This window comes from Mirounga angustirostris, unplaced genomic scaffold, assembly GCF_029215605.1.
Source record: "Mirounga angustirostris isolate CCGP_5_RB_7025 unplaced genomic scaffold, mMirAng1.0.hap1 SCAF_9, whole genome shotgun sequence".
Classification (NCBI taxonomy): domain Eukaryota; kingdom Metazoa; phylum Chordata; class Mammalia; order Carnivora; family Phocidae; genus Mirounga; species Mirounga angustirostris.
In genome coordinates, this window is record NW_026991717.1 from 132,431,143 (window position 1) to 132,455,032 (window position 23,890).

The following is a 23,890-nucleotide window of genomic DNA, read 5'->3' on the forward strand; positions in this document are numbered from 1 at the left end:
TCTCACATTAAGAGGATGTCAGCTGATCAGAACTTTCCTCCATATACTTCTGAGTTGTGACTTAAAAAAAACAAAACAGAAAACAAGGTAAATATTATCTTCATTACACCATCAAATGTAAAATTCTCCAATATTGTAGATCCCACTAATACTGCCAGCTATGATTTTAAGATGCTTCTCAATTGCAGAGATGTTGAAATGTGAAAATATGTACATCTCAGAATTGAAGAAACACAGGGAAGAGGTCAGATTCAGCCTCGGGCCTTCTGGTTTCTGATCTGGGATCAGAGGATCTGAATATCTATCTAAAGACTACTGTGTAACCTTTAAAATAAAGTTTTATCCTTAAAAAAAGAAAAAGGAAAGACAACTTGTGAATGGTAGTTACTGAAAAGGATGACATTTTTATTTTCTAATTTGAGAGCACTTACATAGTGTAGTTGGGTTTTGGGAGCTGCTGATTCAGATTTATGGTTTGTCCCCACGTCCCTATGCCAACAGGCCTGCAGTAACCCCTGAAGTGGCAATAAGAGGCACTAAGAACAATTAACCACCACCTCTATCTGGGATGGGAGAGTGTTCCCTGACCACAATGCTGTTTTTCCTTTTAACTGACAGAAGAACTTTGCTGGGTTGGTCAGGTAACCAAGAAGCACATCCAGAGGATCATTAGGCATTGTTCTTGCTTTGGTCCAACTCCATTTTCTTTTGATGACTGAAATTTTACTGGGTTTCCTTCACCTTATTTCATATAAACTTAACTGGTATCGAGGCAAAGGTATTCCCTAAAACTCCATATCATTTCAGTTCATTCGCCATAAATTTTTAAAAAAATACACTCAGATGTTCACGGGGTTCAGGCGGTAACCAATCTTTTAAAAGGAGAGAATCCTAAATGAAATAGTTTAAGCCAAAGCTCTATGTGTATAAACTGTAGACAAAACAGACAAAGTACACATTAAATATGCAATTTTAATATTGTACCAACTACCTTACTTTTCAAAGTAGGCTTCTCTTCTCTTCCGGAGCTCTTCTGAAGTAAGATGTGTACCTGATGTCTGTGGAGTATCTTGAGATATACTTCTGGAACTACCTGAAAACAAAAGAAAACAGAACAAAAAACCAATCATTTTATTTACCAATTTAAGCAATGCTATGTTTATACTTATTTGAGCAAATTTTTGAAAGTTTTCTTCTTAAAAATATTGCGCTACTATTCTGTAAATATAAGAAAGGCTCTGAAACGCTCAAGGACAAATCTGACTAAGGCAGTTCAAATATAACCTGTGTCCACACTCATCTGTGATATAGTGGATGTGAGGATGTAAGTCCAACAACCCACCTGGAAGGAAGAGCCATTAATACCACACCTGTGTGCCCTCTTTAACTTACTAGAAATGAATGGGCACTTTCAACTAGAAACAACTTAAAGTGGGTGACCGTAAACCCATTCTCTATATTCCCCTATCCTAAAATAGTTGCATGCTATACCAACTTAAGTGTGTGTCCCTGTTCTCACTTAATAACTGCACCAACCAGAGATCCTGCCCAGATGGTGAAATAAAGCGGGAAGAAAAGTGAAGGACATAAAAATATCTAAAATTATAAAAGCTGTTGTCTGTTAATTATTGGGCTAATCCAGCAGGGCTCTACTAATCAAAAATGGGATTGCACATATGAAGCACTCCAAGGTGTGCCAGGAGGCATGAGAATTCAGGATAAAAAGGATAATCTTCATATTAACGTAACCTCAATTTTATTTAGATATTTAAGAAATTCCATTGAGTAATCTCATTAAGTAAAAGGCAAATTCACATTAATTAGATGAAAACAAAACTGCCAAAGAAAACCATGCATACCTTTCAGTAAGCCTCTTTGAGCTATATCCCTGACAATTCCCTCTGCCTGGATTGCCAAGGGGATACATCTTCATTCTCCTCTGCTACTTGGCTTATGTCACTATCATGTGGGCCCATTGAAGTAGGCTTAAGTTGTTAAGTTGCACAGCCACGAAGTGTTAGACTTTTTAAATATTTTCTGCCCAGGCCTTCTTTTGTATATAACAGCATACATTTGTAAAATAGCTGATCTGGGTAAGGGCCTCCCCACTTTTTGCCCACAAAGATTAAGCTCCATTTATTGTTATGTTAGTACAGTATTATAACCAAATGGAAAAACCAGAATAAAAATATAATTAGTCCTAATATAACTTAGGTTGTAAAAAGTTATTTGTATTATAAGAAAGCTAAAAGAATAGCTAATTGTATGTACATAATTACTGCTTCTACAGAAATTGTCAAAGAACTTCTACCAACAGTACATTAACTTCCAGGGGAAGTAAGAATAATCTGCATCAGTCTTCAACAACAAATGAAGTACACATCCAAATGTCGATACCTTGCATACTGAGCTGAATAGCCCTGCGGAGATCTGCTTCTTCATCTTCCATGTCAATTTCTTGGCGACTTAGTGCCAGAGCCCTCTGCAAATCTTCCTCATCTTCGTCTAACATGGTTGACCCATCATTTGCTTCTAAGACTCGTTCCAGATCTGTTTTCTGGACTCTAAAGAACAAAAACAGATAGTAACTGCAGATCAGTCTTCTATTTTAAATAAAACATAGAGACACTTATAAACGAAAGATTTTTTTTAGTAATTTTTTTAAGATTTTATTTTTAAGTAATCTCTACACCCAACATGGGGCTCGAACTTAGGTTTTGTTTTTTTAAGTAATCTCTACATCCAATGTGGGGTTTGAACTCACAACCCTGCAATCAAGAGTCCCATGCTCTACTGACTGAGCCAGCCAGTTGCCCCCAAAGAGTTTATGTAAGTCAAAAATTACACATTTTCTGGCAGATAATTTAATAATATGAAGATTGTGTTGTGATGTGCATCTAAGCTAATTAAGTAATTCAAAGAGTTGATTCAAGTTTGAACAAAAAAACTTCACTAAAAATAAAAGAGAGCTAAAAAAAAAATCACCAACAATAAAAGGACCACACATCCAATGTAAGCATGAAAATGTAACTCTTGGGGCACCTGGCTGACTTAGTAGAGCATGCAACTCTTGACCTCAGGGTTATGAGTTCAAGCCTCACACTGGATGCAGAGATTACTTAAAAAAACAAAATCTTTAAAAAGAAAAAGAAAGTGCAATTCTTGTAATGAAATACTAACATATACTCCATACTGCAGGCTTAATTTTACCTCTGTTCTTTTAGTTGTGCTAATTCTTCTCCAATGAGTTTTGGTCTATGCATCTGTTGGACCCTGATCATCTGTAAAAGTTGGTCAGCTTCACAATCTGGCAGATCACCCTTAACAACAAATATAGAATAACCTAAAAAAAAGGTAAAAATAAACTAAAACAGCTAGTAAGAGATTAAAAATAGGTTAAAATGATAGTAGATGGAAAGGTAGCACAGTAGAGTGGAAAGAATACAAGCCGAAGAGTGAGAAAGACCTGGGTACAAACAATGTCTCTTACACTTACTGGCAGGGTGATCTAGGACAAACTACTGAAAGTCTCTAAGCCCCACTTTCTTCATCTGTAAGACAGGAATAGCCATCTCATAGAGTGACTGTGAGGAATAAATGAAATAATGTCTACAAAGAGCCCTACCAAAAGAGTGTGTGAAGCAAGGAGACTACTCACTAAATGGTAACAGAGAGGCAGGTAAAGGAGTGGGGAAGAGCAAGGAATGTGGAATCAGATGGCCAGGATTTTGGTCCTAGCTCTTCCAATTCCAAGACTGAGCATGGTCTTTGGTAAATCACTTTACCCAGCTATGTCTTGGTTTATGCAATTGTTAAACTGATGGTACTGGTACCTTCCTCAGAGGGCTGTTGTGAGAATACAATCAGATAATGTGTGTAATAATGTGAAATACAGGTAAAACGAATCATCTGTAGAAACAGCTGCCCTCCCCACCCTGACACACACGCACACACACACAACCTCGTCCTCACTGAAAACAGGAGTTGGGAAACCAACGCTCAAAATCTAGTCAAGGTGTTGCTGATATGGTTCATATTTTGAAAGAATTACACTGATTCAGTGTAATTTTTTATAAATATGATTTAAAGCCAAAGTTTTCCCAGCTAAATACTCCACACAAAAACTGAACATGGGTGGACTATACCTAAGTCATTCTAAACAATATCAGCTTTTCTACCATAAATTTTTCTTAAACTTTGGTACTTATTACTGGATATCCTTTGTGAGCATTAAAAGATAATGAAACAAATGAACAAAGATCAAAAGAACTGTTAATGGAAAAATTCAAAACAGTACATTAATATGTATTTTTTGAACAAGAACATAATGATTAATATACTTTTTAAAAATAAGGACAAAATGTGCTCAGAGTTCAGATGGTCTAGCATGTCTTATGACAGTAAAATTGTTCCCAGATGTTAAAGTAAATGTGTCAGCACCATGGCATTCCATGAAGAGCATCATGAAGAACAGAAACTGTCTTGTTCAGGTGGCACAGTAAATACCTCAGGTTTTATTCAAGATGTTAGCTTTCATACTAAGTATGCTGGGAAGACACTGAAGGATGAAGAGAGCAAGTGCCGTAACATGCATTACATTGTTTAAAAGGCACTCTGGGCTACTTTATCAATATAACGAACAGGAACTAGAGTACAAGAAGAGAGAGCCTGACTAAAACAGAAAACCTGAGGGACAGCATATACTGGGAGAAGAAAAATCAGTCTTTTGCAGACACGTTCAGTTTGAAATGCTTCCTGGACTTCCCAAGTGGAGACGTCAATGTGAGGAGTTTGGTGTTCAGGATAGATGTGTAGGCAGAAGATAAAAGTTTAGGAATTATGGGCATATAGATTTTTTTAGAGATGATATCTAAAATAATGGGACAGCAACAACAACAACAATAATAGGACAGCACATAATCAAGAAATTGTCCAATTTCTTGGGACATTCTGGGTCATTTCAACCACAAGAGATTAGTAAGGGTAAGACCCACAGAAGGAATCTGAAAGAGGCCAACAAGATTTGAGGAAAACCAGAGCACAGTGACCTGGAAGCCAAGTGTGGACAGTATTTCAAGAAGGAAGGACATACTTAGGTACCAAGGTTTAGGCATAAAAGAAAAAACCTACTAGTATATGAAATCAAAGAAATAAAGATACTGTAATCCTAAATATAAATGGGAAAGAACAACATGACAACAAAACCAGTAGCAATAAGCATGCTAGTACCCAGACTGATCTTTCACAGCAACATAAAGGGCAAGAAACATACAAGGTAAGCCTGAAACATCTTGTCTAATGAGAAAGAAAGCCTTCAAAAAGCTACAGTGGTCATTTCAGAAACCTAGGACTCAACTTCAAAAGGCTCCCCTTGGTCCACGTGGGACAATTTGAGTATCAATATGAATAATAATTACAATGGACTGAAACACATGTACTATGTTTTGATGGATTAGTTTACCATGACATACAAGAAAACCCCAACTAACTGGTTACCTTTGGAGGAAGGACACTATAAAACCCAACTCATCCTAAAAAGTGATAAAAGGGAAGAACATGTATCCTGCTTTTCCCATATGAACTCTACTTCAGGGTAACCAAATCACTGATCAAAGCTTACCTGTGTACAAGTATCCAGCTAATATAGCACAATGGGAATCTAACACCACCCTTTTGCAACCCTTAATGAAATAATTGATCTAAGAACTGATCATCAATAGTTGCTCATATCACAAAGAGAGACAACCAGACATCAAGTGCCACACCATCTGTGAAGTGTTCCACTGTCTCCCCACCCTGCCCCCAAATTAACCTGAATCTGATCAAGCCTCAAACTCTAAAGGCCAGTCTGTTGGGTATCCAGGGCTCAGAGGAAAATAAAGATGTAATTGGCAAAATTCAGAGCATGGGAAAGAACAAATGACCCATTTTCTTAAAAAAACAAAAACAAAAACAAAAAACAAGGGAAAAAAAAAGAGAAGAGGAAACCTATAGTTAGACTTCGAAGACATATCAATCAATGCAATTAATGAACCTTACTTCAAACTGGCTAACCTGTGAAAATCCTAAGACACACCAAAGATTGGAGATGTGAACACTTACTGCGTTATCTTATGTTATTAAACATTTTACAGAGAAAATAAGATGCTCAAAATAAGCAGGGGAAAGAAAAGGGTGTAACAAGATCAGCCATGAGATAACTGTTGAAGCTGGGTAAAGGGTACATGAGAATCTATCACATTATTTTCTCTATTTGTTTGAAATTTTCAATGAAAAAGTTTTGTTCTGTTCTACATGAGGGTATAATCAACTATACCCTCAAGTAGTGAGGTCAAATAAAAGGCAGGCTGAGAATTGAATACAAATGTGAAGGTCACTGGTAACCTTGGGAAGAAGGCTTTTTTGGTGAAATGCTGGTTATGACAGTGTGACTGGAATGAGTTCAAGAACAGGAGACAACACGCCAGAGGTGAGTCTAAGGGGAAAATAAAAATGGCAGGCAGCTGGACTTTCCTGGAATCAAAGAGAGGCTTTTTCTTTTTTGGCCAATAGAAATAAAAGGTTTATTTCTCTGCTGATAGGACTAATACAGAAAGGGGGTGAAGTGATCATGCAGGAAAGCAGAAAGGCAAAAGCAAGAGCAAAGATCTCGAGTAGGTAGAGGAGCTGGGATCCCGTCCCAGAGTGAACAGGTTGGTTTTGGTCAGGAGCAGGGGACAATTCACCTACTTTACTCGGCTCAACACACAGGCTGACATACAGACAGCTGACACATTTGCTGGTAGAAAGGGAAGTTCTCTTTTCTTTTCTTTTTCAAGATTTTATTTGTCAGAGAGGGAGAGAGAGCACGCACAAGCAGGGGGAGCAGCAGGCTGAGGGAGCAGGCTCCCCGCTGAGCAGGGAGCCCGATGCGGGACTTGATCCCAGGACCCCGGATCATGACCTGAGCAGAAAGCAGGCGCTCAACCGACTGAGCCACCCAGGTGTCCCAGGAAGTTCTCTTTTAATTGCTTCTGTTTTGTCAATGGAATACAAAGGAAGGCCATAAGCTAGGAGTGAGAGAGAGGGGAGTGGTCAGAGGTTTGAAGAGAGGAACTGGGAAATAAGCATCTTAGAGAGTGACAAGTGAACTTACTACAAAAACACAGTAGGAATGTCAAGTAGCCCTAACGGATCCTTTGAAATTTGTGATCATAAATTTAAAGCAAAACCAGTCATCTGTTTTTTTTATGTTATCTGTAGCCATGTTCAGCTGCTCTGATGCCGGAATGGACAAGCCCAAGATCTGATTTTAACCAGGGCTTGCATTTTGTCATGAAAGTATGACAGAAGGAAGGAAAGAGGAGTTGAGGCATGCATCAGATTGATTATAATGATGGGTTACAGAGATAAGCAGGGGCAGACAGGAAGTAAGGATGGAAAGGGAACGTTTGGGTAGGGTTTATTTTTATTTTTTTAAAAGATTGTATTTATTTATTTATTTGAGAGAGAGAATGAGAGAGAGCATGAGAGGGGGGGGGGTCAAAGGGAGAAGCAGACTCCCTGCTGAGCAGGGAGCCCGACGTGGGACTCGATCCCAGGACTCCAGGATCATGACCTGAGCCGAAGGCAGTCGCCCAACCAACTGAGCCACCCAGGCGTCCCTGGGTAGGGTTTAAAGAATTGTTGGATACAGACAACAGAGAAAATATGGTATAAAAATAGAAGGCGACTGTCAAAGAGTAAAATGCCTGTGATTGGGATTTGATGGTGGTACAGTTATTGGTAATGGCAAGGCAAAAGGGACGAAAATGATCTTTGAAAATAAAAAGTAAGGTACTGAATTGGGTGAATTTTTGATGTAGAAATCACTTAAGAATGATAAAAGGAGTTCAAGTTGAGAGAACAGCGAGTCAGACTAAAAATCTTCTGTGGAAAAGGAGGATCACAGATGAATGCAAAAGAGCAGGAGGGAGAGTTTAGTGTCAGGTGTTTTATTTTAGTTTTTTAATTTTGTGTGTGTGTGTGTGTGTGTGTGAGAGAGAGGTATTTTAAAAGAGCTGGAGTTTTAAGTGAAAGATAGTGGCCTAGGAGGGGCAAGGAGAAGCAAGAAGAATACCCACCCCCCACTCTTAGCCCTTGGGGTCTGTGGGGTCTGGAAGGAAAAAGAGCCATCATTTAGTGGGGCTGCTAAGGAAGCAGCATCCTCAGGTGAGGGCGAAGTGTCAGTGAAAATTCTGCCCGGATGGTGTCATCCAAATCATAGATTAAAGTTCACCAAGATGATTTCACTGCCATAAAAACAGTTATTTTTATACTTAGACCTAATAGAGCTAGTTTTATTTAGCTACTTTGAAAGATAACATTATAAAAATGTCAGTCTTTATTTACCTTCCTGTTGTAATTGAGCCAAGAAAAGTGCAAGGTATGTGTCTGATATTAATTCTGGACCCGTCAAGAGAGAATTCAAGTTGAACCACTGGAAAAAAATTGTAAATATTTAAGTTAATGCACATTATAAGTAATAAGGAAGTTCCATATGTTAAGAATAAACATAACCCATCTAAACTTACTAAGACTATCTAAATATCTAAATACCGAAAACACTGTAAAACCAAGATTTTTTTTAAAGTAATTAAGTATTGTGATTTTTAAGAACTGAAATAGGTGTTGCAGATTTATCAGTATTAAATGCTGATAAATGTTTTAAAATAAAAATGTTTTAAAAATAAAATTTTGCTTTAAGTCATTTTTTTTTTTTTTTTAAAGATTTTTACTTATTCAACAGAGAGAGACACAGTGAGAGAGGGAACACAAGCAGGGGGAGTGGAGAGGGAGAAGCAGGCTTCCCACGGAGCAGGGAGCCCGATGAGGGGCTCAATCCCAGGACTCTGGGATCATGACCTGAGCTGAAGGCAGATGCTTAACGACTGAGCCACCTAGGCACCCCTAAGTCATAAATTTTAAATCTCCCACTCCCAAAAAGAGTACAGAAATTGATAGTACTTTAACGTATCTTTATTGATAGGTGTAATTAAATCTTTTTTCAAGGTATCAGCCCCAAAAAATCCTAATCACATTATACTGAAGAAAAATGAAACTACACAAAATTTTCCCACTGCTGATTAATTTTGGTCAAAAGATTTCAGGGGTGCCTGGGTGGCTCAGTCGGTTAAGCGTCCAACTCTTGGTTTCAGCTCAGGTTATGATCTCAGGGTCATGAGACTGAGGCCCATGCTGGGCTCCAGGCTCAGTGCAGAGTCTGCTCAAGGATTCTCTCTCCCTCTGCCCCTCCCCCTGCTCCTGTGTGCGCTCTCCCTCCCTCTCGCTCTCTTAAATAAATAAAATATAAAAATATTTCAATTGTGAGAAAACTAGACATTCCAGGAAGAGAATTTATAATTTCCAACTGATTTTACAAACATCACTAAGCCACTATCACATGTAATTAAAATAATTTAGTCACTACTTCATAGGACTCCTAATTTAACCCACAAGATACAGAAGTTTCAAAAATTACAGTCAGCATCATGACCAATTGCTTTTCCTTGATTTTGACAGAGATAATGCTTTTCCAGTCATTCATTTCTCCAAAGACAACATGCAGATGGCCAACAGACACATGAAAAGATGCTCAACATCACTCATCACAGAAATGCATATCAAAACTACCATGAGATAGCAGCTGTCAGAATGGCTAAAATCAAAAACACAAGAAACAGCAAGTGTTGGCAAGGATGTGGCGAAAGAGGAACCCTCATGCTCTGCTGGTGGGAATGCAAACTGGTGCAGCCACTGCAGAGAACAGTATGGAGGTTCCTCAGAAAATTAAAAATACAACTACCCTACAATCCAGTAATTCCACTACTGGGTATTTACCCAAAGAATGCCAAAACACTACTTTGAAAAGATATATGCACTTCTATGTTTACTGCACCATTATTTACAATAGCCAAATTATGGAAGCAGCCCAAGTGTCCACCGACAGATGAATAGCTAAAGATAGAAGATACACACACACACCCACACACATACACACAGAGGAATATTACTCAGCCATAAAAAAGAATGAAATCTTGGGGCACCTGGGGGAGCTCAGTGGTTTAAGCCTCCGATTCTTGATTTTGGCTCAGGTCATGATCTGAGGGTCAAGAGATCAAGCCCTGAGTTGGGCTCTGAGCTTAGCTCAGAGTCTGCTTAAGATTCTCTCTCCCTCCCCCTCTCATCCTCCCCCCCAACTCATGCTCTCTCTCTAAATAAATGAATCTTAAAAAAAAAAATGAAATCTTGCCATTTGCCACAACATGGATGGATCTAGAGAGTATAATGCTAAGTGAAATAAGTCAGAGAAAGACAAATAATGTATGATTTCATTCATATGTGGAATTTAAGAAACAGAACAAAGGAACAGAGAAAAAAGAGACAACCCAAAAAAACAGACTCTTAACTACAGAGAACAAATTGATGGTTACCACAGGGGAGGTCGGTGGGGGATGGGTGAAATAGGTGAAGGAGATGAAGAATACACTTATCGTGATGAGCACTAAGTAACCTTCAGACTTGTTGAATCACTACATTGTATACCTGAAACTAATATAACACTGTATGCTAACTATACTGGAATTAAAAACAATACACAGAAAAAAAGAGAAACTTTTCCGGTCATCTTTTTAACTCATACAAAAGAGTGTGTAGTGAAAAATATAACTATAAACAAAAAGATAAATTAGAGCCAAAGGTAAGTCAAAATATAACATTTCTTGTATTTGTCAAAGTAATTTAAAATGTGAAAATTCAGTTTTATTTATATATATATATATATATATATTTTTTTTAAGATTTTATTTATTTATTTGACAGAGAGAGAGATAGTGAGAGCAGGAACACAAGCAGGGGGAGTGGGAGAGTGAGAAGCAGGCTTCCTGCCGAGCAGGGAGCCCGATGTGGGACTCGATCCCAGGACCCTGGGATCATGACCTGAGCCGAAGGCAGACACTTAACGACTGAGCCACCCAGGCACCCTATTTATATATATTTTTAAAAAGGTCTATTTGTTTATTTGAGAGAGAGAGAAAGAGTGTGAGTGGGGGGAGGGGCAGAGGGAGGGAGAATGCTCAAGTGCACTCCTTGCTCAGTGGGCTGGATTTCACAAACCATGAGATCAGACTTGAGCCAAAAGCAAGACTTGGACATTTAATCAACTAAGCCACCCAGGTGCCCTGAAAATTCAATTTTAAAGAACTAAAATTTTTGGGATGTCTGGGCGGCTCAGTCAGTTAAGCGTCTGCCTTTGGTTCAGGTCATGATCCCAGGGTCTTGGGACCGAGTTCCGCATTGAGTTCCTTGCTCAGCGGGGAGCCTGCTTCTCCCTCTGCTTGCCGCTCCCCCTGCTTGTGTGCTCTCTCACTCTCTTTCTCTCTCTGACAAATATGTAAATAAAATCTTAAAAAAAGTAAAGAACTGAAATTTTTAAAACCTCTCAAAATAATGATGTTAAGTTTACATGCAAATCAATATAAAGGGACTTTTGGGACTAAAGTCTTCAGATCTTAAAAACATCCAGTGATTACCTTATACAGAAGAAGTAAGGAATACTTGATCATATATTTTTAAAAAAATATATAAATAAAAGCCAAAGGTTAAATAGTCTTGGCAGCGTCCTGCTGGTCTTTCCTTAGAGGTGATCCCCACTCAGGTCAGCCTCTACTATGCCACGCTGCCTTCCTTGCTCTTTGTAACTCAGGAGGGACCTTTAGAAATAACCATGTCACATGAAGCTGCTTCTAGGTGGTTGACTTATAAGATAATAGTAGGGTTTCTGCTTTCAAGTGATCGCTTATTGATTTAATCCAATGCACTCATTCTTGATTTCATTTTCTTTTTTGCTCTGTATTATTTTTAAAAACAGTTTTACGGGGATGTAACTGACATGCGAGAAATTGCACACATCTAAAATGTCCAATTTGAAGTTTAACATATCCATACACCCATGAAACCATCACCACAACCAAGAGAGTTTCTGGCGCCCCTTATGATCCTCCTCTCTCACTGCTTCTTGCCTTCCTCATCCCCAGGAAACCACTGGTCGATCTGCTTTCTGTCCCAATAATTTGCATTTTCTAGACCTTTATGTAAATGAACTATCTAGTATGTAGTATTTTGTGTCTGGCTTCTTTCACTCAGCTTAATTATTTTTAGATCCATCCGTGTTATTGAACATATCAAGAGTTCATTTCTTTTTATTAGATCATTTATAATAACCCTTTTTCAAAAATTAAAAATTCTAATAAAAGGGACTTTAAATAATTGTTTCAAAAGTGGTACCATGTATACAAAGATCTTTGGTAATTGCTTACAAAAATGACATCTTAGGTACATTTCTTGATCTTAAGAAAGGCTTGTTCAAGACACATTCCATGTTCTTTTTTGAAAGCAAAACAAAACAAAACAAAACAAAGGAAAAAACCCAAAACCAGAAATGACTTCACGTAGATGTATGTATTACATGGCATTTTGGCATGTGAATAATCTTTGATATGCTAAAGCTAACATGATTGAAAACTTTTACTCATGCTGGACGTTGTTTCAGGCTTCATGACACTACTATACGTTAAACACAAATCTATAAAGTCACAGTTAACTGGAAAAACATCTTTATCACATAAAAACCCACTAAAAGTAACCACATGTGTATTGTATTAAATAGAAAGTTTTTCTTATGATATAGTTAAATTGTGCAGTTGACCCTTGAACAATGTGGGGATCGGGGTGCTGACCCGTTCCACAGTTGAAAATCCACATGTAACTTTTGACTCCTCAAAAAACTCAACTACTAATAGCCTACTGGTGACCAGATGCCTTACTGCTAACATGAACAATTAACACATATTTTGTATAATGTATCATATACTGTTTTTTTTTAAGCAGGCTCCACACCCAACATGGGGCTTGAACTCGCAACTCTGACACTAAGAGTTGCATGCTCTATGACCAGCCAGGTGCCCCTTATATATTTATTTTTACAATAAAGCTAGAGAAAAGAAAATGCTACTAAGAAAACCATACAGAAAATACATTTACAGTACTGTAAGAAAAAATCCACATATAAGTGGACCCATGTAGTTCAAACCCATGTTGTTCAAGAGTCAACTCTGTATGGCTGTTATAAATAAATCTATACGGGAAACTGATACTGTCTTTTAAAACTGCAAATCTCTATCAAGATTAAAACCGTACCACACACACACATTACTGGTAAGTTTCTTCATCTTTAAGGTACCAATCCTTTACATTTAAGTGGCAAATGGAGTGCAAAATGAGAAAAAAGGGAAGGTGAGAAATATTACCTGTTTCCCTAATTTTCTAACTGTAAACCAGTGTTCTTTGTAATTGCATATAAATGATCTTTCATTTCTAGAAAAAGAAAAAAAATACATACACAAGTTGAAATAGTAGAGTTCATATTCATTTACTTTATCTACTGGCAAGTATTATAAAAAACATTAGGATTATGCTTATAGTTAAGGATCACTGGTTTTTAAGAAATTACAGAACAGTATAAATCTCTCTGCAGATTAGTGGTGCCAGGCAAAAGTGCTGGCGTCACACAGCATTTAAGGATCAGCTCTGTGCTGTGCTGTTGGACACTGAGGTGTGGGGGAGGCTCAGTGGGCAGATGTGCACGGACATCCCCAAAAGATTTAATAGGAAACCCTGAGGGAATGAAACAGGAAGCATCACAACAGAAACATTCAAAATATACTTTTATCCTTTAAGAAATTATAATTTTAAAAATCAAATTTAGGAAAAGCAAAAAAAAAAAAAGTCTTACATGGGATCGATCCCGAGCCTCTGATACTCCGGACTGTTGAAGAGAATTAGTTCTAAACCCCAAACTTTCAAGGCATTGCTTATAACCTGTTAAAAAAATAGCAACTTTCCATGAGCTAAACCATCAATTCCAAATTTAAGTAGTATAGTCATGTCAGGTGTATAAGCAATTGTACTTTATATATAATTTTCCCCAGAAGGTTATGGTTTTTAAAAAAGTCTGTGTAGGGGCACCTGGGTGGCTCAGTCGTTAAGCGTCTGCCTTCGGCTCAGCTCATGATCCCAGGGTCCTGGGATCGAGCCCCGCATCGGGCTCCCTGCTCAGTGGGAAGCCTGCTTCTCCCTCTCCTACTACCCCTGCTTGTGTTCCCTCTCTCGCTGTGTCTCTCTCTGTCAAAATAAATAAATAAAATCTTTAAAAAAAAAAAAAAAGTCTGTGTATATAGATACACTACTAAATCCATAAAAAAAAAAATAGCATGAAAAGAGCGCTATTTACACTAGGTTTCTGGAACGTTCCCGAGAAGCACACAATTCAAGATAAAACTGCCTCAAAAATCCAGATGTACATTCTATTCAGTGGGTACTATTCTTAAAACTAGTCCAATATAGGGGCGCCTGGGTGGCTCAGTCGTTAAGTGTCTGCTTTCAGCTCAGGTCATGACCACAGGGTCCTGGGATCGAGCCCCACATCGAGCCCCACATCGGGTTCCCTGCTCGGCGGGAACCCTGCTTCTCCCTCTCCCACTCCCCCTGCTTGTGTTCCCTCTCTCGCTGCCTCTCTCTCTGTCAAATAAATAAATAAGTAATCTTTAAAAAACAACAACAAAAAACTAGTCCAATATATATGCATGATAATTTGGCTGCTACAGGTCCTGCTTTAGAAAAGTTATATTCAACTCACTACCTGGGATGTCAGTAGTGACAAAAATTTTGTCTATTAAAAGGAGTTCTTCCTGGGAATTTAAACGGAAGCTTTCAGAATTTAAGCTTCTATTACCCTGAGTTTATAATCTGTAGGGGAAAAAAAAACCCCACAGAAAACAAATCTGATTACTCCAAACTGAGGAAACAAGAGGATTTCTGAGAACTCACTCTCTGCCCTGCAAGGTGGCCAACAAAGCAGGAAGTGAACCAGGTACCAGCACAGACACTGGCGGGTGCTGGGCCTGCCCCGGCCTCTTCCAGCTCTGCGGCAGCCGCGGCGGGCTGAGTCCCCCACGGAGCGCTGGGCGGAAATGCCGCTGCATGAGGAGTCCAGCAGGACAGCACAGGGGAGTGCAACAGAGGTATTTGTAGGAACAGGCTCCTCATGAGAGGTTCTGAAACAACTCTGGACACACCTCCCAGGGGTCAGAAACAGAATGAAAGACCCACAGATAAAAGGATCTCACAAGTACATGTACAATTACCCTCAGAATTCAGGGGGAGATGTAAGTTTCAAACAAAGAAAACAAGCAAAGGCCTTAGACCATAATAAAGGAATCCAATCCTGGTAGGTGGATTTAAATGGTAGGTAGGGAGGTGTTGCATTTTCTCAAATTTATACAAGTAGTAAGTTTGAAATACTGTGACTTATTGGAATTATGGTTATCAGCATCCAAATGTAAATTAAATAGTCTCCTTTCAAAAAGCCCTACTCTAAAAATGAAGGTTCTGGGGCGCTTGGGTAGCTCAGTCGGTTAAGCGTCTGACTCTTGATCTCAACTCAGGTCTTGATCTCAGGGTCGTGAGTTCAAGCCTCGCATTGGGATCCAGGCTGGGCGCAGAGCCTACTTAATAAAATAAAATAAAATAAAATAAAATAAAATAAAATAAAGGTTCTACAATCCTAATTTTCATGTTTATCTCTATAAAAATCTAGTACTCTAGAGTATAATCTTACACTTTTTTTCAGTTTTTTTCCTTGTGCTCTATAGCTCATTTTTTTCTTTTTTTAAGATTTATTTGATAGAGACACCGTGAGAGAGGGAACACAAGCGGGGGGAGTTGGAGAGGGAGAAGCAGGCTTCCCGCGGAGCAGGGAGCCCGATGCGGGGCTCGATCCCAGAACCCTGGGATCAGGACCTGAGCTGAAGGCAGTCACTTAACGACTCAGCCACCCAGGCGCCCCTCTAAGGCTCATTTTAATTTTTTTTAATAATCTTATACTCCTTGACACTATCTATTGGAGGACTTTCTGAAGGTCGTATCATTACAGTGACCATGAAAGGCTGTGAAAAGATATTCACATCAATCATATCCTCAGCTTGAACAGGGCCTGGGACATAAACAACCCTTAGTACACGCTTGTGACTACTTACCTGAATAGAGAAAAAACCACTGTCATCCATATTTCCAGAAGGCTGCTGTTTAATTTAGATAGGTAGTTGAGGTGGGAGTTGAGGGTGGGGAGAGAAGGATAAAAACTGTCATTAGTGTGCATATTTAAAATAACATCTTGTGCGTTCCCATTTATACAGTCAAGAGCACAGTTATAATTAACAAGTCAGAGCCCCATAAGGAAGAATAGTGCATCCTTTTCTAAACAGTACCCACATTTAAAAAAAAAAAAACATGATTTAGTGAGTTTAAAATCAGTACCTGTAAAAATGTGCGATAGTCTTCACTAGTAACTCCTCCTTCTGCCATTCTCATCCTTTCCTCTTCATCTAGCTGATGTGCAATTGAAGATAATTCCACAGGGCTAAAATATTCTCCTTGCAACAGATTATTCAAGCAATGTTGAGCACAAAGTGAGCCTTCTTGCTAATATTTCCAAAAGAAAAAATTCAAATGTGACTCGTTAAACAGATTTGTACAGTAGTTTCCTCTAAAGAGGAATTTAATCATTAACTTAATGCAGCCAAACTGAACCTTTTTGGCTTTAGATAAGCATGATTAACATAAGTGCATGAGTTTTTATTTGTTAACACTTATTTTATAATTTTACCATTAATGAAACTACAATTATTTAGCTATATGATCAAAAACTTAAGAATGATTTATATTAAACAAATATTTTTCTATCAGATATGCCAAATTTCACACTTTACTAGAAATTACTCTATAAAAAATATTAGCACTTCTCATTTTCAGTACCTAAGATACATACATCTTTGGAGGTTCCATGGCAAATGAAACATGCTGAAATGGAATTTTAATCCCTAGAGCATTTGTATTCTTTTAACAAGACAATCTACTCAATCTAAATGCTTACTCAAGGAATTTGAAATCAATGAACAAAAGAATCTCAAGAACTGATACGGGTAAGAAAGATCCCATTTGACGTTAATGAAGACTTGTAGCTAACAAAGCCAAGGTTCTCTTCCGGAAACTCAGCGCAAAATGTATATGTAGTACGGTACAATAAGCAAAACTTCCAAAAACCACCCCTGGAGCTCATTTCCAGACAAGCCAGCAAGGAGAGCTGTATCCAAGCAACCATGGGATCATTGGGATCACCGGCTTCCTATGTGGGGGGTGGAGGGAGTACAATTTCCCATGGGCCCCAAGGTTTTCAAGTGCTCGGCAGCTGGCTCTCACACAACTGGCACCCCAAATCTAAATCCAAGTTGCCTGGCACTGAGCAGTCTGCCTATCACCCTGCTCCCCACAACAATGCCACCTTCCCACACTTGCCTTATAAAAAGGGAGATTCACTGGCAGATGAGATCCCTTCCTGTGAACACAGACCCCTCTGCAGGATGATGGCAGAAGATGAGAACACTTTTCTTCTGCTAACCCTGGCCCTCTAAGTTCTCCTTTTCCCCAGTATCTATGCCTTAATCCAGCCTGTCTTACCTTGTGCAATTTGTTCTGAGCTATGTTACTCAACAGACGATGACCCCAAAGAGCAACACCTGGCAAGACACATATTTTTCCTGATGAGTTAATTTTCTAGGAACAAAATTCAGCTTCTGAAGATGATACAGGGTATATGTATACAACAAATAGGAAGGGAGCACTGAGACAGTCTGAGTGTGAGACAGGGGACCGAGATAAGCTTATCTTCATATTTTGGTACAGAATAAGTAGCCTGAAGCTGAAGACACAATCTCTCTCAAGTCACAGCCACATAGTGAGAGAGAACTTGTCTCTATCTTTTTTCCTTCTACTGTATTCCTGCTGCCAGAAAGCAACTCCCTCTGAATAATACAATGTGAATTGAAGGGACACACAGACATCCTACTAATATTCTACTGAAAAATGGGCAAGACAAATAAGTATTCACAAGAAAATAGCCAAATGGCTAAAAAACACAAAAAGATGCTCCACTTCATTAACCATCAGGGAATGATATATTAAAACCACAATATGTTATTCCTACACACTCTCCAAAATGGCTGAAATGTTGGAGATTAGAGACATTAAAACTATTGTATACTACTGATAGACATGTAAATTAGTACAACCACTCTGGAAAACTATTTGGGGTATCTACTGAAGCTTAACATATACCAACCGTATGATCTAGCAATTCCACTACTAGGCCATAATGCCAACAACTGAAATGTAAATATACATTCATCAAAAAACATCTATAAAAATGTTCATAGAAGCACTGTTCATAATGTTCCCAACCTAAACCACCCAGATGCCCATCACAGTAGACTGGGTAAATTGTGTTATATTCACAAGGGAATACTATATGACAATGAGAATGAATTAACTACAACTACCTGCAACAATATGGATGAATCAATGTTACAGAAGACAGACTCAAGGGGCACCTGGGTGGCTCAGTTGGTTAAGTTTGTCCGACTCTTCATTTCAGCTCAGGTCATGATCTCAGGGTCATGGGATCAAGCCCTACATTCGGCTCCACGCTCAGCAGAGTCTGCTTGAGATTCTCTCTCCCTCTCCCTCTGCCCCTCCCCTTGCTCGCTCTCTCTAAATAAATCTTAAAAAAAAAAAAAAAAAGCAGACTCAAGAGAGTACACATTATATGATTCTATTTACAAAAGCTCAAAAACAGGCAAAACTAAACTCTGATGTTAGAATTCAGGATAGTGATTACCCTTGCAGGGGTGAAGGTACGGCAGAGGGAAAGTATCTGGAAGAGGGCCTAAAGGGAGCTTATAGAATGCAGGTAAATGTTTTGTTACCTGATCTAAGAACTATTTACATGTATTTTCACTTTGTGAGACCTCACTGAGCTGTACTCTGATGATCTGTGTGCCCCTAACATGTGACTGTTACACGTAAAAAAATTCAAATAACTACAAAAAGACCTCTTCTAAGATACAGCTATTTCACATATCAAGAGCTACCTACTATGGTGACCAGACACTGGATTTTCTGGTAACAATTTTAAGGCACATTTTCTGTCCGGCTGTCAGGATACATGCCTCAACTTGGTACTCTCAAACTACTCACATTTAATACATAGATTGAAATTGTGAATCCAACTATTTGTTTAAAAATCTCTCTATAAAAAAGCTTTGAAATACAAAAAGATAAGCACTTAAAATCAAACTTTGTCTAAGTAAAACTGTACTGCTATAGGAAATATCAAGTTCTGTACTTCTAATACAATTTAATGGAAGAAAAGAACAAATTGTTCAGTCCAAATTTAAAATCATTTTTTAAAGTGACAAGATGAATCAAATTCTATATGAACCAAAAAAAATTGTACAAGGGCCCCACCTAAGATTATGCATTCCCTGCGCCCAACTTATCCCCACCCTCCTCTTTCTCACGGAGCTTTAACCAAAGTTGGATAGAAGTTTATCTGTGCCATAGTCAAATTTCAGCAGTATTGAAATTCCATGATTTCAGGCCCAGACTTATTGTGTTGGGATCAGAGGATGAACAAACTGTAGGTTCAGCTTTACCAAGATATTTTATTTTACTTTTTTTAAGATTTCATTTATTTATTTGAGAGAGAGAAAGCACAGGGCAGAGGAAGAGGGAAAAGCAGACTCCCCGCCGAGCAGGGAGCCCCACGCAGGGCTCGATCCCAGGACCCTGAGATGATGACCTGAGCCGAAGGCAGACGCTTAACCAACTGAGCCACCCAGGTGCCCCTACCAAGATACCACAAATGGTAACTGTAACCACATCCTTCCCTCACTGTGCCCAAAGTCTTTAGGACCAACCTGCAACTAGTTCAAATTCCCCGAGATACTACTGATTACAACAAGTTACAACAGAAGCCAGGCATAAACCTAAGGGTGTGTGCTCAGAAATGGTCTAACCTAAAGGACCACACAATCAACCTAGCAGATCTTCATCTCCTCTCAGTGATGGTAAGGTCTCACCCCCTATTATGAGGTTCAGCAAACACAACTGAATAACAATAACCAGCATGTCTATATTGCTGGCCAGGAAGCATTCCAAGTGCTTATAACTGAGGTAGATACTTTATTATCCTCACACCACAGAGGAGGAAACTGGAGCAGAGAGACAGAATAAGTAACTTGCCCAAGATCGTATGGGTAGTAAATGGCAGAGCTGGGATTCAAGGCCAGGCAGAAGTTTCATGTCTGTGACATTACTACTTCCTCAGGGCACTCATTTGGAATTTGGTCATTCCTAAACCTCAAATACCCTAAGACAATTAGAAACCAACAATCACCAAAGGGCAAAGTGAGTATCATAGTCAAAGCTCAGCATCTTTTAAGTATTTTCATTAATTTTAAACACAATCCCAACAAGTCTGATTATCATCCTCAGTTCACATTACATTAAAAATACCAATTGAGATGGCACAGTGACAGTACCAAGAGCAGGCAGCAAGAGAAATGGTAACAAAAATGACAGAAAGCAGATACCAGAACCAAAACAAACACCAAAACACCCAGCAGTTAGTGGCCATTTAGCATTAGGATTTAAGTTAGGGGTTGGCAAACTCTAGCCTATAAGCCAAATACAACCTGCTCCAGTAGCTAAGAATGGTTTTTATGATTTTATTTATTTATTTTTTAAAGATGTTTTTATTTATTTTAGAGATAGCAAGCACGCATGTGAAAGGGGAGCAGGGTTGGAGGGAGAGGGAGAAAGGACCTGAAGCAGACTCCATGCTCAGTATGAAGCCCCATGCAAGGCTGGACCCCACAACCCCTGAGATCATGACCTGAGCTGAAACCAAGAGCCAGATGCTCAATGGACTGAGCTACCCAGGCGCCCTGGTTTTTATGATTTTAGATGGTTGGGTAACACACCCATACACACATACAAACAAGAATACATGAGAGACCATATATAACCTGCAAAGCCTAAAATATTTACAGAAAAATTATTTACTTTAATAAATAGCACCATACACATCTTAGAAGCTCAAGAAACTCTTGAGTCAATAAAATATTTATTGAGCAATTACTATGTGCCAGGCGCTATCTTAGGCACTGGGGACAGATCACCAAACAACTGTTAAGTTTATATTCTAACTTAAAAAAGGACACTCAAAGTGATAACTCTGAAAACGGGGAAACCAACATCCCAAGAGGAAGTAGCTGCAAGGCCTGTTGTAGGCAGGTATCTCTACGTACACAGCTTCCTTAGAACCAAAGCTAGTTCTCCGGCTCTAGCAAAGGTTAAATGTGTGTGGCAGAGGGGAAGGGAGTGTGCTAGAAAATGGCTTATTACGCTAAAACATTCCCAGAATGGACTGTATATGAGATCAACAATGGGCCCTATGGTTACAGGTGCTTTCCATTCTTGAAATATGCCCCCAAAACCTTACCAGCCTCATCTATAAAGTACATTTAAGTTGATGATAAAGGTAAATTGTACTTATTTATTTGAGAGAGAGACACACAGCAAGAGAGGGAACACAAGCAGGGGGAGTGGGAGAGGGAGAAGCAGGCTTCTTGCTGAGCAGGGAGCCCGATGTGGGGCTCGATCCCAGGACCCTGGGATCATGACCTGAGCCAAAGGCAGACGCTTAACAAATGAGCCACCCAGGCGCCCCGGTAAATTGTACTTAAGTATCTTTAAGCCTAGTGACTGATGCTGAAGGTGACTTTTTTTTTTTTTAAAGAATTTATTTGTGAAAGGGAGAGCAGGAGCCCCATGCAGGACTCGCTCCGAGGACTCCGGGATCATGACCCAAGCTGAAGGCAGACGCTCAACCGACCAAGCCACCCAGGCATCCCTGATAGTGACTTTTTTCAGAAAGTACACCTTTATGAGGCTAACACCCAGCTTCTTCTGATCCGGTGGTTCAGTCGTTACCTTCCCTGAAATCTATCCAAATAGAGCCCCATATCTGCCAATCAGTATTTATAAAAACATATTATATGACTCTCAAGAGGTGGTGTGGAAATGTTTAAAGTCTTCCATTTGAAACACCTGGCCCTACACTAAAGCTTTTGAAAAATAGTAATAAAAATACATACATGTAGGGTCTCTGCATCCAGTCTCCTTAGCCAAGCAACTAAATTTCTCTTGTCCAAGATTCATAAATCATGTCAATCAAATCAAAAGATTAGTGATAACTATACCACTGAGTCCTTCCCCACACATAAAAACTGGTCTACTCCAGGGCCACAACGTGTTAAAATGTTTTCTATAAAGAAAAGCATTCCCTTTAACAATTTGCTCAGGTTTATACTGTGCCTCTTTTGTCTTTGATGGCTTTGACTTGTGTTAATTTTTAAATGGATAAGTGATCGTTTACAAGTATTTAACAAAACAAAATCCCTTTGCTCCTACTAAATAATAGCCTCACCAGCAACCCTTTCCAAACATTAAACTATTATGAAACAACGTATCATGTGCCAAAGTTGTCCTGAGGAAGGTATCACTCACACCCAAATAGCTTATGTATGTGAGAAAAGACGAGAGAATTCCTCCACATGCCACAGCATCTTCAAGTGCGTGGTCATCCAAGGATAAAAGACAAACACTAGGCGGACAACAACACAATTATTCCAGTCCACCCCTAATACCTAATAAACGAGCTGGCCTCCTTGTTCGGAAAGACGCAACTACCAAAAGAAATGAAACCTAAACATCCCGTAACAAAAACTCTTGCGACGACTTCCCTATTTAGGGACGCGGAGGATTTCCAACCTCACTTCCCTAAGTGTCAGGCCCTACATGGGACGAGCCAAGGACCCCGCCCTCGGGAGGCTCCTGGACCTAGTGCAGGAAGACAAGAACACAACCCCAGAGATCTAAGTGTATGGGAGGTTCCAATAGAGAATTGAGGAGCCCAGAGAAGGAAAAGTTAATTCTGCCAGGAGTAGGACTGGGGGAGTGGGGTGGAGTTGGGAAGGGTCGAGGGACTTGTCCAAGAGATGACTAGCTAGACACCTAGGGAGAGTGGAGAAGGGACTGGAGAACGAATCCCACGGAAAGTGGAGGGCAAGCGCAGGAGCTAGCTCAGTCGGTGCCACTCCTCTCCCGTGCCCCATGGCGCCCCCGGCCCTGCTTCACTCCCTCCCAGCTCCCCGGCGCCCCCGGCCCGGGACTCCTCGGGCACCCGCCTCCGGGGCACAGGGTGCTGTGGGGGCGTTGGTGAAGCTCCCCTCCCTATGAAGCTCCTCCGCCCGGCGAGACTGGGATGGGGACGACTCGGGCCCCCGCCAGCGCTCCCGGAAGAGGAGATACCGCGCCCCACCGCAGTCACTGCACCGCAGACAGCTCCCCACCGAACGCGGACACTCACTTTCTCGTGGAAGATGGACTCCATGTTTATTTGTCTGGAGCCAACGGCCCCCGCGCCGAACCACCCCCCTCCAGCCCCGCCCCTCGGCCCCACCCCTCCTCCCACCCTGCCCCGCCCCGCCTCGAGTCGCCCCTGCCCACGTGCCTCGTACAGACCAATCATCCCCGAGGATATGAATCACGTGGAACGAAGAGCGAGTGAACGCCAGGGCGGTAAATGCGGGCACACGTGACCTCAGTAGCGGGTCCTCCCATATCCCTTTATCTGGCCGGCTGGGGGTGTTGCAGCGCCACCTACGGTCTGGAGGAACTTCTCTGCTTCCCACCCATTGCTATGGATTTTTAGGCTTTTAAGGGGTCTGGATAAGGAACGCCTGGGTTCTATGTTTTTTTATGTTTTCCACTGTGTACTTTCTGCTTATCATATGTACATATAATTATTTACTATCTTTCTCCTCTTTCCCCACTGAAAGCCTGATTAAGAAAA

At 40.0% G+C, this 23,890-nt stretch overlaps 1 protein-coding gene across 3 annotated transcripts in view; it reads right to left on the bottom strand.

The window, feature by feature from the left end:
• Positions 1–23,487, bottom strand: part of ATXN3 (ataxin 3) — a 38,646-nt gene extending 15,159 nt beyond the window's left edge. Inside the window, exons 1-10 of one of the 3 annotated variants that reach the window (XM_064571496.1) lie at positions 23,405–23,459; positions 17,593–17,651; positions 16,393–16,557; positions 16,113–16,157; positions 13,811–13,896; positions 13,326–13,392; positions 8,371–8,458; positions 3,211–3,343; positions 2,398–2,564; positions 997–1,093 (exon numbers count right to left, since the gene is read on the bottom strand). In XM_064571496.1, coding sequence (XP_064427566.1) covers positions 997–1,093; positions 2,398–2,564; positions 3,211–3,343; positions 8,371–8,458; positions 13,326–13,392; positions 13,811–13,896; positions 16,113–16,157; positions 16,393–16,446 — 737 coding nt within the window. In that variant the 5' untranslated portion in view covers positions 16,447–16,557; positions 17,593–17,651; positions 23,405–23,459. Of the gene's footprint in view, positions 1–996; positions 1,094–2,397; positions 2,565–3,210; positions 3,344–8,370; positions 8,459–13,325; positions 13,393–13,810; positions 13,897–16,112; positions 16,158–16,392; positions 16,558–17,592; positions 17,652–23,404 lie in introns of all 3 variants that reach the window. The other 2 variants (XM_045901417.2, XM_045901419.2) reach the window with 2 other exon arrangements.
• Between the last annotated feature and the right edge of the window lie 403 nt (positions 23,488–23,890).